Below are 13,745 nucleotides of genomic sequence, written 5' to 3' on the forward strand. Positions count from 1 at the left end.
GGCCCGGAGACCTAGGCAGCTCTGAAGCCAGTGAGAGGCCCACACTTCCCGTCAGAAGAACATCCAGAGAACAGGCTGGGAGCTAGAAGGAGGGTCCTGCCGCAGCCACCAGCTGGCTCCTTCTATCGAAGTCTGCCACAGACAGGATTACAGAGCCCAGCTGCCCGGGAGGTGGGGGGCCAGCCCCACCCCCATTCCTGTTCCTACTCCCTCTTCCCTCCCTCTGGGCCCCCAGCTCAGGGAGGCCCGCCCACCCCCACCCTCTGGGCAGGAAGACAAACAGGGCTGGAACAGAACGGGACAGGACGGAATGTCCTCTGGGCAGAGCAGGACTGGAGGCCCCTGCCTCCCACCAGCCAGGAGGGAGGGAATGGGGGGGTGGTGATTGCTGGCTCCCTCCACCCCTCCACCCAGCCTGCCCCCTTCTGTGCCTCCCACTGGCTGCAGTTTTTTCCCCCAGCAGCCTGACAGGACAGTCCCCTTTCCTCTCCCCATCCGTGCCTGTGGGTGGGGCTTCAGGTCTGCTTGGGGAGCGAGGTTGATGCCATCCCCAGGAGTGGCCTCTGGTTTTTGGAAGGGACAACCTCCCTTCCTAGAGTTAGTTCTGCTTCCCTGGGCTGGGTCACCAGGAAGGGATCAGAGAATGAAGGCATTGGAACCTCACTGCCTAAGTTCAAATCCCGGCTCTCCCAGTTACTGGCTTTGTGACTTTTGGGGCAAAGGACTTTCCCTGTCAGAGCCCCAGTTTCCACTCTGTGACATGGAGGTTTAAAGTGCCTCCTGGAATTGAATGAGTACACATAGGCAGAGTACTTAGGACAGTGCAAGACACATGCATGTTTAGCAAATTATAGCTGCTTATTAATGGCTCTCTCAATATGATAAGTACAGAGAAGATTAGGGGCGCCTGGATGGCTCAGTCGGTTAAGCATCTGACTCCTGATCTCAGCTCAGGTCTTGATCTCAGGGTCGTGAGTTCAAGCCCTGCACTGGGCTCCGTGCTGGGCCTAAAGCCTACTTAAAAAAAATTACATATATATATAGGGGCACCTGGGTGGCTCAGTCAGTTACGTGTCTGACTTCGACTCAGGTCATGATCTCACAGTTCGTGAGTTTGAGATATATATATATATACACACACATATATACACGTGTGTGTTGTGTGTGTGTGTGTGTGTGTATTCAGAGAGGGAGAAGATTATATATACTATACGTAATATACTCTATAATTTTTCTTTTTTCAAAAAACCACGCAGTTTGGATTTGGACACTTAAGACAGTGGCGGTAGCAGAGAGAAGCACTAACCTGGAGATAAACCCAGAGCCACAGAACAGAGAAACGTGAAGAGTTCAGGCCCACCATTGTTCAAACCTGGCTTCACTCGTTAGGGGCAAGCGCTGTGCCTCTCTGTGCCTTGGTTTCCTCGTCTGTTCAATGGGGATAATATTATTGCCTTCTTGCTGGGGTTGTCTGAGGTCTAAGTGGGTTCAGGTCTTTTACCTCCTTGGCCTGGGGACTGACAGTACATGCGGGATAAGTGGCAGATATTTGTGACAAAACAGTACTCATCCGTCTACCCCCAACCCCACGTGCAGAAGTCAGGCATTTGAAATCGGATTAAAGGGCAGGGGTGAGTGGTTAGCCGTTGGCTTCACAGAACACGGGTTGGTTTGCTGTGTCACATCGGCAGGGCCCCTGGTGGTGGGTGGTTGGACTTTGAGATCTGTGTTCTAAGATTCTGAGGATTCAGCTCAGCTGAGGAGGGGAAAGGGCAGGAGAGAGGGTTCCGGGAGGCTGTAGGGTAGGGGGCCTGGAGGCTGCTGACATCATGCCTCCTCCCTTCCCTGGCTGGGGGCCAGCTCCGCCGGCCCTCTCCCAGCAGGAGGCCACCCTGTCCCCCAGGCGTCCCGGGCCCGGGGAATTGACAGCAGATAAGTCAGGGAGGGGACAGCGGCCCTTAGGCACGCCTCGGAGAGAAGCAAGGCGCTGGGGGCAGCAAGCGCCGGCGCGGGGACAGATAAAACCCGCGGCCGGGGAGCTGCCCCGGTGTATAACCCTCGCGGACCTAGAGAGCTCCGGGAACTCGCCCGGGCCACACAGCGGGACCTGCACGGTCGCGGCCCTGCCCTCTGTGAGCCCGGGCCCCGTGTGGCAGCGCCCCGCGCGCATGTCCCATCCAACTCTTTCCCTTCCGGGGGCGCCGCCAGTGACCGCTGCCGATGCCCGCAGGTCGAGCACCGAGCTGCGCAAGGAGAAGTCCCGGGATGCGGCCCGCAGCCGGCGCAGCCAGGAGACCGAGGTGCTGTACCAGCTAGCGCACACGCTGCCCTTCGCGCGCGGGGTCAGCGCCCACCTGGACAAGGCTTCCATCATGCGCCTCACCATCAGCTACCTGCGCATGCACCGCCTCTGCGCCGCAGGTGAGCCACGCCCCCCGGGGGGGGGGGTCCCACCTCGGCGAGGCCCCGCCCCCACGTCTCCCCGGCGGGGCCCCACCCCCTGGGAGGTGCTTCCCCGGCGGGGCCCCGCCCTCTCCGTAGTCTCTCACGTGAGGCCCCGCCCCTTGGGAAAGCCCCACCTCCTTCTAGGTGGCCCTCCTTGAAGAATAGGAGGCCGGCTAACTCCCTGGGGTGGTGCTTCAGCCCTTAGGATTTGGGAGACCTTCTTGCAACGAATCCCCCGGGGAGGCTTAGCTGCCCGATTTCTAATGCCTGCTTGAGAGAGTACCCTCCCCAGCTCCCTAGGTCCATCACCCCTCCCCTTAGCCATCCTCTTGAATTCCCACCCAGTTGGAATTCTACCCTGCAGGAGGCTTTGACACACACACACACACACACACACACACACACACACACACACACACTTTGGAATCCTCAGGACTTATGAGGAATGTGGAGCCCACAAGACTTCACTGCCCCCAAAGAATTTTATTTCTCTGGGAAGCACTGCCCCCTTAGAATTCTGTCACCTGGAAGCCCTTGCTTCTTTAGAATTCTGTCCATCTAGAAGGTCCTGCCCCAAGTATTCCGAACCCCCCTCCCCCCCCCACCCCGGGAGTCTCCGGCCCCCTTAGAATTCTGACGCCCTTGAGCTCCTGGCCCCTTCAATGTTGATCTCCTGGGAATCCCATCTTTTTAGAATTCTGCCCTCCTAGGAAGCCTACCCCCCTTAGAATTCTATTCCCATGGGAGGCCCCCCACCGCCTTAGAATTCTGTGTCCCCGGCAAGCCCTGCCCCCTTAGGATTACAATCCTTGGCGGCCCTGCCGTCTTCCTTGGGGACTCCAAGCCACCGGCATATGTTTCTTGCTCACCTGGGGGTACCTAGAAGCTCTTCTGAGTGAGGGAAGGCAGAGGGAGGCTGGCCAGGGTGGATCCATGGCTGACTAGACACACCCCACCCACCCTGGCCCTGACACCAGGGGAGTGGAACCAGGTGGGAGCAGGGGGAGAAGCTCTGGATGCCTGCTACCTGAAGGCCCTGGAGGGCTTCGTCATGGTGCTCACTGCCGAGGGAGACATGGCTTACCTGTCGGAGAATGTCAGCAAACACCTGGGCCTCAGTCAGGTGAGAGGCGCTGCCTGCCTTGTGCCTGGCCCTGGGCAGGCGATGCCGGGATCCAGAGGTGACTGAGACTGCCCTAGCCCTGCCCTGACAGGGTTCACCATACAGAGGGGAGGCAGACGTGTCACCAGACAGGAGGACTCAGAATGATCAGGGCTGGGATGGGGCACCCTAGGGGGCTGTGTGAGCCAGGGGAAGGGGTGGGGGGGGGTTACCTGACCCAGCCTCAGGGGGAATCGAGGGCCTCCTGGAAAAGAAGACACCTGAGCTGAAACCCCAAGGACTTAGCCAGTCAGAAGGTAGGGCGAATGGACGGGAACAGCGAAGGCTGGGAATGTGCATGGCTGAGGGAGCAGAATATGCAAAGGCCCAGAGGTGAGATAAAACAGAGCATTTGGAGGAAATCGAGATGCTTCTCCTGGCTAAGTGCAGAGTGCAAGGGGAGGGGTGAGAGGAAAAAAAAAATCCTGAGGTCAACAGAGCTAGGTAATTTAGGACCAAAGCAGGTTTACTGCCAGGGCACTGGGGAGCCATAGAAGGATTTTCAGCAGGGGAGAGGCTGTGGGAGAGGTAGAACAGGACTTACGTTTTGGAAAGCTCTCTCTAGGTGTGCCCAGAGGTAGAGGTGGAGGCTGGGATTAGAGGCTGAGGGCCCACAGGGAGCGGTGCGGGGCCCCGGGTAAGAGAAGAGGAGCCTGAGCAGGGGTCTGGGGATGGGGAGGCAGGAGATACGGGTGGGGAACTGATTTCAGCTCATCCATACAGCATGCCCCACGGGAGGGTTACCCTTCTTTTTCCTGTTTCACATAAACGGACTCCATACTTGGAGCCTATCTCCTGCTTTGTTATCCCACTCTTGGTACCATTTCAGCCCGAGCTTGGGGGTTCAGAGAGGTGAATGTCCCAAGGCCCCGAAGCTAGGAAGTGGCAGGGCCAGGATTTGAATCCAGCTACAAAGGGGCTGTTAGAGGAGAGAGAGCTCTCTTCCCCTGGTCCACACCACCACTGGATTGAGAGCTGTGTGGATCTGCCTCCATCTGATGCCCCTCCAGCCAGCGCCAGGCTCATTGCCTGAACTGAAACAACACGCTGAGTCCTTGGCTTGCCAAACAGGTGGGATTTGAACGGGGTCTCACCTCAGGGCCTTTGCACTTGCGGTTCCCTCTTTCCAGAACACTCCAGAGAGCCACATGACCACCTCGCTGGCTTGGCTCAGCGATTTGTTTCACTATCACAGGCCCTGACTACTGCCTCTAAGATAGCAGCCCTTCATTTCACTGCCTAACCTTGATGTTCTTCGTATCACTTCCTCTCTTGCTTTATAACTGTGGCGTTTGATGTGTTTGCTCATCGGCCATCTCCCCTACTAGCCAGTAAGCTCCGAGAGGCAGGGATTTTGCCTGCGTGGCCACAGCTTTGCTTACCATCTAGAAGAGGGCTTGGCAAACAGCAGGTCCTCAAGAAGTAGTTGCTGAGTGAGTGAGTGAGTGAGTGAGTGAGTGAGTGAGAGAAAAGCCTGGGAAAGTAATCCAGGCTCACGAATTGGGGGGGGGGAGAATCGGGGGGGCAGTGAGGACAGGAAGGAGGAGTTGGGTCAGAGGCCCTGGTGAAAGTGCACCTCCTCCCAGACACCTCCTGCTTCCCTCCCTGGCAGCTGGAGCTCATCGGACACAGCATCTTTGATTTCATCCACCCCTGTGACCAACAGGAGCTCCAGGACGCCCTGACCCCCCGGCCGAGTGAGTTCCCTGGAGGCTTCTGTCCCCTGGTTATAGAAGCTGAGGCTTTCCCCCCGCATATCCCGTTTCTCCAGACTCCGAAAAATGGGAAGAGGGGACCCGGCCCGGCCCTGGGGTGTCGGCAAGGAGCACTCCCTAGCCCTGGGGCCCTCCCTGGTTCCAGGTCTCAACTGTGGGAATGAGGCCGGGGAGACTTTAGTCAAGTCTGTCCAGAGCCGCCCAGCAACCCGCTCACCCCCTTCCCTGTGGCCCTTCCCCAGGTCTGTCCAAAAAGAAGCCAGAGGCCCCCACCGAGCGGTGTTTCTCTTTGCGCATGAAGAGTACCCTCACCAGCCGCGGGCGCACCCTCAACCTCAAGGCGGCCACCTGGAAGGTGGGCAGGGCCTGGCCTGGAGGAGGGTGAGGGGCCTGGGGGCCTGCTGGGGCTGGGCCTGAGCCCGAAAATTCTCCCAGCATGTTGCGAGTGCGGGGATCCTGTGGGGCACCCTCAGGCTGAATCTAGAAGGCTGGGTGTCCGTGGAGCCGGAAGGCTGGGAGTCCTTGTGTCCTTTCTGAGCCTGTGGGCCTGGAGCTGGGGGGGGTCCTCAGCCTTCGGTGCCTAGAGTCTCCATGGGGCTGGAATCTGGGGTCTTCAGAGCTCCCTGAGTCTCAGAATCTGGATCAGAACCTCCTTAGGTCAGGGGTTTGTTCTCGGCTCCCGGTGGGGCACCTAGAGACATACCTCCCAGGCCCATGGGAACCCCAGGCCCATGTGCATCACTGCCTTTGCCTGCCCCCCCCATCCCAACTAGGTGCTGTACTGCTCTGGACACATGAGGGCCTACAAGCCCCCTGCGCAGACTTCCCCCGAAGGGAGCCCCAACTTGGAGCCGCCTCTGCAATGCCTGGTCCTCATCTGTGAAGCCATCCCCCACCCGGGCAGCCTGGAGCCCCCGCTGGGCCGGGGGGCCTTCCTCAGCCGCCACAGCCTGGACATGAAGTTCACCTACTGTGATGAGAGGTGGGCAGGAGCCCCGCGGCCCCCCCACCCCCTCCCCTGGCCCAGCTCCTCCTCTTCCTTCATGCCTAGCTCCGGCCCATCCACCGCCCCCTGCCCTGCCTCCACTGTTCTCCCTCTGGTCCACTTCCGTCTGTCTCTGATGCCATCCGTCTCTGTCTCTGTGTGGCTGTCTGTGAATCCTCTGTGGGTCTTTTGGCCTTGGGTTTTCTCCTGGTCTGTCTCTGAGTCTTTGTTCCTCCCTCTCCTTCCTGTTTCGGCATCTTCCCTCCTTCCCTCACCCTGGAGTTGTGCTCGGGAATGGCAAGTCTGGGCTCAGACGGCTTGGGTTTAAAGCCTGGCTGTGTACTCTTGGCCGGAGGCTATCGCATCTCTGTGCCGCGCTCTCATCTGTCCCGGAAAGTGACCAGAGTCTCCTTAGAGCACCTGTTCCGAGCACCCAGTGTGTTGCCTGGGAGAGAGTTCTAGAGAAGCGTATTTTGGTTTTACTGAAAAAAAATTTTTGTTAATGTTTATTTTTGGATTTATTTTTTTTTAATTTTTTTAAGGTTTATTTATTTTTGGATTAAAAAAATTTTTTTTGAGGTTTATTTATTTCTGGATTAAAAAAAATTTTTTTAAGGTTTATTTATTTTTCAGAGACAGAGAGAGACAGAGCATGAGCGGGGGAGGGGCAGAGAGAGACGGGGACACAGGATCCAAAGCAGGCTCCAGGCTCTGAGCTGTCAGCCCAGAGCCCGACGCGGGGCTCGAACTCACGGACTGTGAGATCATGACCTGAGCCGAAGTCAGATGTCCAACTGACTGAGCCACCCAGGTGCCCCTAGACGTGTCTATGTTTAATCATCAGCAGCATTATTACTTTCTATTGGGTTTTTCCTCTCTTACTGTGATTTCCTTTCTTCCTTTCTCTTCCCTGCTCCTTCGCTCTCTCCCTCTCTTTACTCTTCCCATTCCCTGCCCCACCCCCACCTCGTACTGATTTCTTGCTGCCGTAGTGGTCACCACAAAACCAAGTGGCTCAAAACGACACACAGTCACGACCTCAGAGTTCTGGAGGTCCAGAAGCCTGAAACGAGTCTTATGGAGCTAAAGTCGAGGGCTGCATTCCTTCTGGAGGCTCCTTGCCTTAAAAACTTCCGGAATCTTCCTCCATTCCTTGGTTTGGGGCCCCTTTCTCCAACTTCAGAACACACGGCCCGCCCCCCCCCCCCCCCCCCGCCTCCATCAACACTTGCCCTGGACAGAGTATTCCTCTGTGAGGGCCCCTGTCGCCACACTGGGCACACCCGGATCATCCAGGTGAAGCGAGACATCTCAAGATCCTTCACTTAATCATCCCCTGTGCCCAGCACGGTCCCCTTTGCCACCTGAGGCCTCATAGTCACAGGGTCCGGGGATGGGGAGGTGGATCTCTCCCGGGGCCGTCATTCAGCCCAGCACGCCTCTTTTTCCATTTCTTACTCTCCCTTTCTCTGCATTACAACCCTGTCTCTCTCTGTCTTGCTGGCTGGTCCCCCGTGTCCCCCAGCCCCACCCTCCACCCACCATCCACCTCAGCCAGTCCAACTGACCAGGCCCCACTGCACCCACCCCAGGATCGCGGAGGTGGCTGGCTACAGCCCCAATGACCTGATCGGCTGCTCCGCCTACGAGTACATCCACGCTCTGGACTCGGATGCCGTTGGCCAGAGCATTCACACCTGTACGTGAGACTCCCCGGCAGTCTGCGACCGACCCCCCAGCTCCCCACGCTCCAGGGAGCCCCGCTCCCCACCCAGACACCAGCTCCCTGCTCCCCACGCCCCAAGGAACCTTCTCTGCCCCGGCTCCCGCATCCCCAACCCCCTGCCCCCAGAGCCTCCTCTCCCCGTTTGCCCCTTCTGGGGCCCTGACCCCTCCCTGTCCCCCTTCCCCAGTGCTGAGCAAGGGCCAGGCGGTAACGGGGCAGTATCGCTTCCTGGCCCGGAGTGGTGGCTATCTGTGGACCCAGACTCAGGCCACAGTGGTGTCAGGGGGCCGGGGTCCCCAGTCTGAGAGCATCGTCTGCGTCCACTTTTTGATCAGGTAAGTGAGAGGGGGTGGGGCGGCTGTGTGTGTGGGTCTGGCGTGCATGTGTGTGGATAGGTGTGTGCGTGTGTCAGGCACACATCCGTGAGAGGGAGTATTCACATGTACGTGTACGCAGAACGCGTGACCGAATGTGCACAGGTATGTGCGTGGGTGTGCCTGCTATTTAAATTTAAATTAAACAAGAGTCCGTTCAAATCAAAGTAAATCTAGCAGAATCATGGGGGCTTTGCTGCCTTTTAAAAATTGAAGTATAGGGGTGTCTGGGTGGCTCAGTCGGTTAAGTGTCCAACTTCTGCTCAGGTCACGATCTTGCGGTCCGTGAGGTCGAGCCCCACGTCGGGCTCTGTGCTGACAGCTCAGAGCCTGGAGCCTGTTTTGGATTCTGTGTCTCCCTCTTTCTCTGACCCTCCCCTGTTCATGCTCTCTCTCTCTCTCTCTCTCTCTCTCTCTCTCTCTCTCTCTCTGTCTCAAAAATAAACATTAGAAAAACATTTTAAAAATGGAATATAATAAATTCACTCTTTTTGGTATACAGTTGTATGAGTTTTGACAAAGGCCCGGGATTGTGTAACCACTTTCACAATCAAGCTATAGAAAATTGCCCCAAAACATTCTGTCATAGTGAACCCCCTCCACCCACCCTCAGTCCCTGGCAACCACCGAACTGTTCTCTGACCCTAGAATTTTGCCTTTTGCGGAATGTCATGTTCATGGAATCCTATAGTATGTAACCTTTTGGTTCTGGCTTTTTTCAGTTAGCATAATATATTTAAATTGTATCTATGTTATATTTGTCAGTAGCTCCTTTTTAAAAAAATTTCTTTTAATGCTTATTTATCTTGAGAGAGACAGACAGACAGAGAGACAGAGTTTGAGCAGGGGAAGGGTAGAGAGAGAGGGAGGCACAGAATCGAAGCAGGCTCCAGGCTCCGAGCCGTCAGCACAGAGCCCGATGCGGGGCTTGAACCCACAAACCGTGAGATCGTGACCTGAGCTGAAGTTGGATGCTCAGGACGTTCGATCGACCGAGCCACCCAGGTATCCCTCAGTAGCTCCTTTTTTAAGATGTTTGTTTAGAGAGAGCAGGGGGGAGGGGCAGAGAGAGAGAGAGAGAGAGAGAGGGAGGGAGGGAGAGAGAAAATCCCAAGTAGGCTCCATGCTGTCAGCACAGAGCCTGACACGGGGCTCGAACCCATGAACCATGAGATCGTGACGTGAGCCAGAATCAAGAGTCCGTCGCTCAACTGACTGAACCACCCAGGCGCCCCAGTGGCTCCGTTTTTGCGCTGAGTGGTGATCTGTGGTATGAATATCAGCAGACCAGTTGGTTTATCCATTCACCCGTTGGAGGCCATTTGGGCCGTTTCCAATTTTGAGTGATTACGAAGAAAGCTACTGTAAATGTTCTCCTACGAGATTTTGTAAGCCCATGTTTTCATTTGCCTCGGGTAAACACCTAGGCGTGGAACGGATGGGTCATATGGTCAGTGTATGTTTAATTCCATCTCCTGAGAAGGCTGTGCCATTTTGCATTCCTACCTGCAGCGTGAAGGTTCCTCTGCACGGCTGCCAGCATTTCGTTCTGTCTGGTTCTGTCTCGTTTTGTTTCATTCTACCGGGCGTACAGGCTTTCCCCCACTGCATCAAGCATTTAGAAGTTTCCCACCATGACAACATTGTGACGAGGACGGCAAGGGAGCACCTAAGACAGGGTGAATTACAGCTTTTCTCTGAAGATTACCTTCCAGCTCATGGTATGAGTTTCTAAAGCCTCAGGAGTTTCCCTGTGTCTTTTTTGATCAAGGACGCGTTCTGGTAGAAAACAGAAGTGGGTAACAGGTGCATCCGCACAAGTCTTTTGTGTTGCACAAGAATACGGGGCTCATTACCTTTGGAATGCCCTCACTTTCACACCTTTTCAAATCAGAACCTTTGAATAACTTGCAGATGTGGAAAGAGGTCTGGCCATTTGTCACTACAAAGGAGAGGGGGTCCTGCCCCCCTCTCTGCTCAAAACCCCTTTCATTCATTGTGAAGGTTTGCCTTTCTGTGGCCAGGCCCCGTGATTCCAGTCTTCTGCACTCTAGGCAAAGAGCAGACCCAGGAAGTTCAGTTTTGTTGGCAGAAATGGGTGAGGAATGAATAGGAGTTTGCCTAATATCAGAGACATAAGGAGCCTATGGTACTAATCATCCTTGTTCTTCGCACGTGTGGTGTGGTGTGCACTTGGGTAGCTATTTGTGTGTACGCGGGCACTTCTATTCTGTCGTGTAAAAATCCCTCCCCTTCCAGACCTGAGCTTCCTTCCACTGCAGTAAGCGATTCCGTTACAAAAATACGCCTCAAGGGGCGCCTGCGTAGCTCAGTCGGTTAAGTGTCCGGCTCTCGATTTCAGCTCGCGTCACGATCTCATGGTTCGTCGGTCTGAGCCCCATGTTGGGCTCTGTGCTGGCAGGGCAGAGCCTGCTTGGGATTCTCTCTCTCCACCCTCGCCCCTCCCCTGCGTGTGCGCGCGCGTGTGCGCATGTGCGCGCGTGTGCGCATGCGCTCTCAAAATAAACACGCACAAAACTTAAAAAAAAAATACAACTCATTCCTACGCGGCCCCGCTGAATCTTCAGCACCTAGAACAGCGCCTGGCACCTGGTAGGTGTTCGACAAACAAGAATCGCAAATATTTATGTAGCGCTCACCAGGTACCAGGCCCGGTTCTCTGCATTTTATGTGTGTTGGTCAATTTAAGCCTCCTAACGACCTGGGGAGAAGGTGTTATTGCTATTGCCTCTTTCCAGAGGAGGCAAATGAGGCACAGAGAGGTTCAGCCACATGCTCAAGGCCGCACAGCTTGAACGTGGCACCGCTGAGATTTGAACCCAGGCCTCAGGCTGTCGAGCCGCTGTTCTTAGCCAGCAGGCAATACTCGTTGTCTAGGAAATGGTTATGGAATGAACGATTGTGCCAAATACGCACGTGTGAGCCCTAGAGCATGGCTTATGCACAGCTGTCTTGTGTATACACTTGGGTGTATATGAGTGTTACTGTTTGCGCTTGTGTGTACCGTGTGTGTATAGGTGTGGCTGTGCGGCCTTGTGTTTTTCAAAGGGGATGGGGTGGCTTTGGTCCAGCCTAAATGGGGATGTTTCCAGCCCAGAAGGGGTTCCGTGAGGGTGGGGAAGGGTCCTAGTGTCTCAAACGGGCTCGTGGGAGAACCATCCACCTGCCATCCTGGGTATTTTTATGCAAATGAGGGCCTGGTTCTCAGCCCCCAGACCAATTCTCCAAAAGCCAATTTGCTCAGCGAACATTTGGGTTGTCTCGGCAGCTAGCGATTGGGGGGAAGGGAGGCGCGGGGGACATAAGAAGGATATATTTATAAACCCATTCCCTTGAATATGAAAAATGTCTAGGAATAGAAACTTCATAAATAAAATCTTATTCATTAAAATGTACCCCTCTGAATTCTTCATATTTGGTAAGGTAAGAACATCAACTATATATACTTCATCAATCCATCTATGAGAATATCTTTATAAGTAAATGTGAAGAGAATATTTTGTTCTTATGCCTTTTCACCCTCCCCTTCTCTGTCCCTCCTTCCCCCCCCGCCCCCATCCCTGTCTCCCCTCCCTTACCCAGGCTGTGCTAAATGCCAACTCGTTTTTTCCGTCTCCCTCCACAGAGAGAGCTTGGGAAGACACACATAACTTTATTTTAAATGCTATTATAATAAAAAGCACTCAACAAAAATTAAATCCTTAAAAGAAACAAGTAAATGTGGCAAATAACTTTCTGCACGATGCCGCCCTGCCCCTGCATGGGGTTGCCTCCCCGTGACGGGACATGAGCTGAGGGGGCTGCCTGGGCTGGGGCCGAGGACCCTCCCTGACTTCCTCTTCTTGCCCTGTACCCCAGCCGGGTAGAAGAGACCGGAGTGGTGCTGTCCCTGGAGCAAACCGAGCGACACTCCCGCAGACCCGCTCAGCGGGGCACCCCCTCCCAGAAGGACGCCCCTGATCCTGGGGACAGCCTTGGTATGGGGCAGGGCTGGGACTGGGAGGGGTTGTGGCCCCAGGATGCTGGAGGGAAAGCCCAAATGCTTTAATAGTGTGGCTCACCGGGCCGTGTGTGACCTGCCTCCTGCCTCCCTCCCCTTCTCGCTCACACTCTGAGTGGTGCCAGCTTCCTTAGTGCTCATGGAATATGCTAGATTCTCATGCCATAGGGCCTTTGCACTGGCAGTTTCCTCTGCCCAGAACACTCTTCTCTCTTCTATCCTTCCTCTTCTGTGTCCCCGGGATGATTGCTTCAGTCTTTTTGCCCCTCTGCTCTGAATCCTGCCATGGCTCCCCATTGCCCCCACCCTTCAGCTCGTTCCCTGCTCCCACCTCACTGCTCATTGGCGTCCAGTCATCTTACCCTCCCAAGTCCGGCTCCTTTCTACCTCTTCCTTCTTCCCCCCACCTGACGCCTCAATCCTGGGCAAACTTCTTTTCCTGTTGGTTCTTCAAGGCCGTCACCTTCTTCAAGCTGTTGCTGGCAACCCGTGCTCTTGGGTGTGGTGTGGGGTCACTGATATCCTTTCCTTTTCTGGCTCAGAACTGACCTCCAGGGACCTTAGAACCTCCTTGAGGGCCTTGGGCCAGTCTTTTCTCCTAACATGCAAGCCCCCCAGAGCTGAGTGGCTGATTGCTGTTCTGTGCCACTGGAGAATCGGGTCAGTCATGTGCCTTGGTCCAGCAGTATTGATTTTAAAGATTAAAACGTTTCCCCCTCGTTGGGCAGTTGCTACTATCCCGAGCCTACTGCGTGCCCCCTCCCCCACACTGGCCCCTCTAGGACCCTTCAGGGCCTCACCACAATCTGGCAGCTGAAGAGACAGAACCTGGTCCAACAAGGGTTTTCCAGAACGCAGTTCCCCAGCACTGTGGACAGTGTCTACCCTGATTTGTTGTTGAAAATGTCAACTAGGCTCCCTGGGGTTTGGGGGCGAGGGGGCTCTGCCCCTCAGCCCTGGATGACCATCCTGTGTCCTCCCCACCGATGTGTCCTATAGATGCCTCTGGTCCCCGGATCCTGGCCTTCCTGCACCCCCCTGCCCTGAGCGAGGCCACCCTGGCCGCTGACCCCCGCAGCTTCTGTAGCCCTGACCTCCGTCGCCTCCTGGCACCTATCTTGGACGGGACTTCAGTAGCTGCCACCCCCAGCGCACCCCCAGCCACACGGCGCCCCCAAAGCCCTCTTCCGGTAAGCGGTACCTCCCATGTGAACCCTTGGGATCCAGGCTGCTTTGGCCTTTGGCTTGAACCTTGCTATTCTCTGGGCCTCAGTTTCTCCATCTGTGCAGTGGGGAGGTTGGGGTGAGATGGGGTTT

At 55.6% G+C, this 13,745-nt stretch overlaps 1 protein-coding gene across 10 annotated transcripts in view; it reads left to right on the forward strand.

Moving 5' to 3' along the window:
* Nucleotides 1–13,745, forward strand: part of HIF3A (hypoxia inducible factor 3 subunit alpha) — a 65,213-nt gene that overhangs the window by 37,738 nt on the left and 13,730 nt on the right. For 4 of the 10 annotated variants that reach the window (XM_053211380.1, XM_053211381.1, XM_027037858.2 and 1 more), the window contains 9 exons: nucleotides 2,231–2,421; nucleotides 3,423–3,568; nucleotides 5,220–5,304; nucleotides 5,565–5,677; nucleotides 6,096–6,304; nucleotides 7,900–8,006; nucleotides 8,221–8,368; nucleotides 12,287–12,405; nucleotides 13,428–13,618. In XM_053211380.1, coding sequence (XP_053067355.1) covers nucleotides 2,231–2,421; nucleotides 3,423–3,568; nucleotides 5,220–5,304; nucleotides 5,565–5,677; nucleotides 6,096–6,304; nucleotides 7,900–8,006; nucleotides 8,221–8,368; nucleotides 12,287–12,405; nucleotides 13,428–13,618 — 1,309 coding nt within the window. Of the gene's footprint in view, nucleotides 1–1,023; nucleotides 2,422–3,422; nucleotides 3,569–5,219; nucleotides 5,305–5,564; nucleotides 5,678–6,095; nucleotides 6,305–7,899; nucleotides 8,007–8,220; nucleotides 8,369–12,286; nucleotides 12,406–12,970; nucleotides 13,089–13,427; nucleotides 13,619–13,745 lie in introns of those variants that run through there. The other 6 variants (XR_008293910.1, XM_053211382.1, XR_008293909.1 and 3 more) reach the window with 6 other exon arrangements.

This window comes from Acinonyx jubatus, chromosome E2 (genome assembly GCF_027475565.1).
Source record: "Acinonyx jubatus isolate Ajub_Pintada_27869175 chromosome E2, VMU_Ajub_asm_v1.0, whole genome shotgun sequence".
Lineage (NCBI taxonomy): Eukaryota > Metazoa > Chordata > Mammalia > Carnivora > Felidae > Acinonyx > Acinonyx jubatus.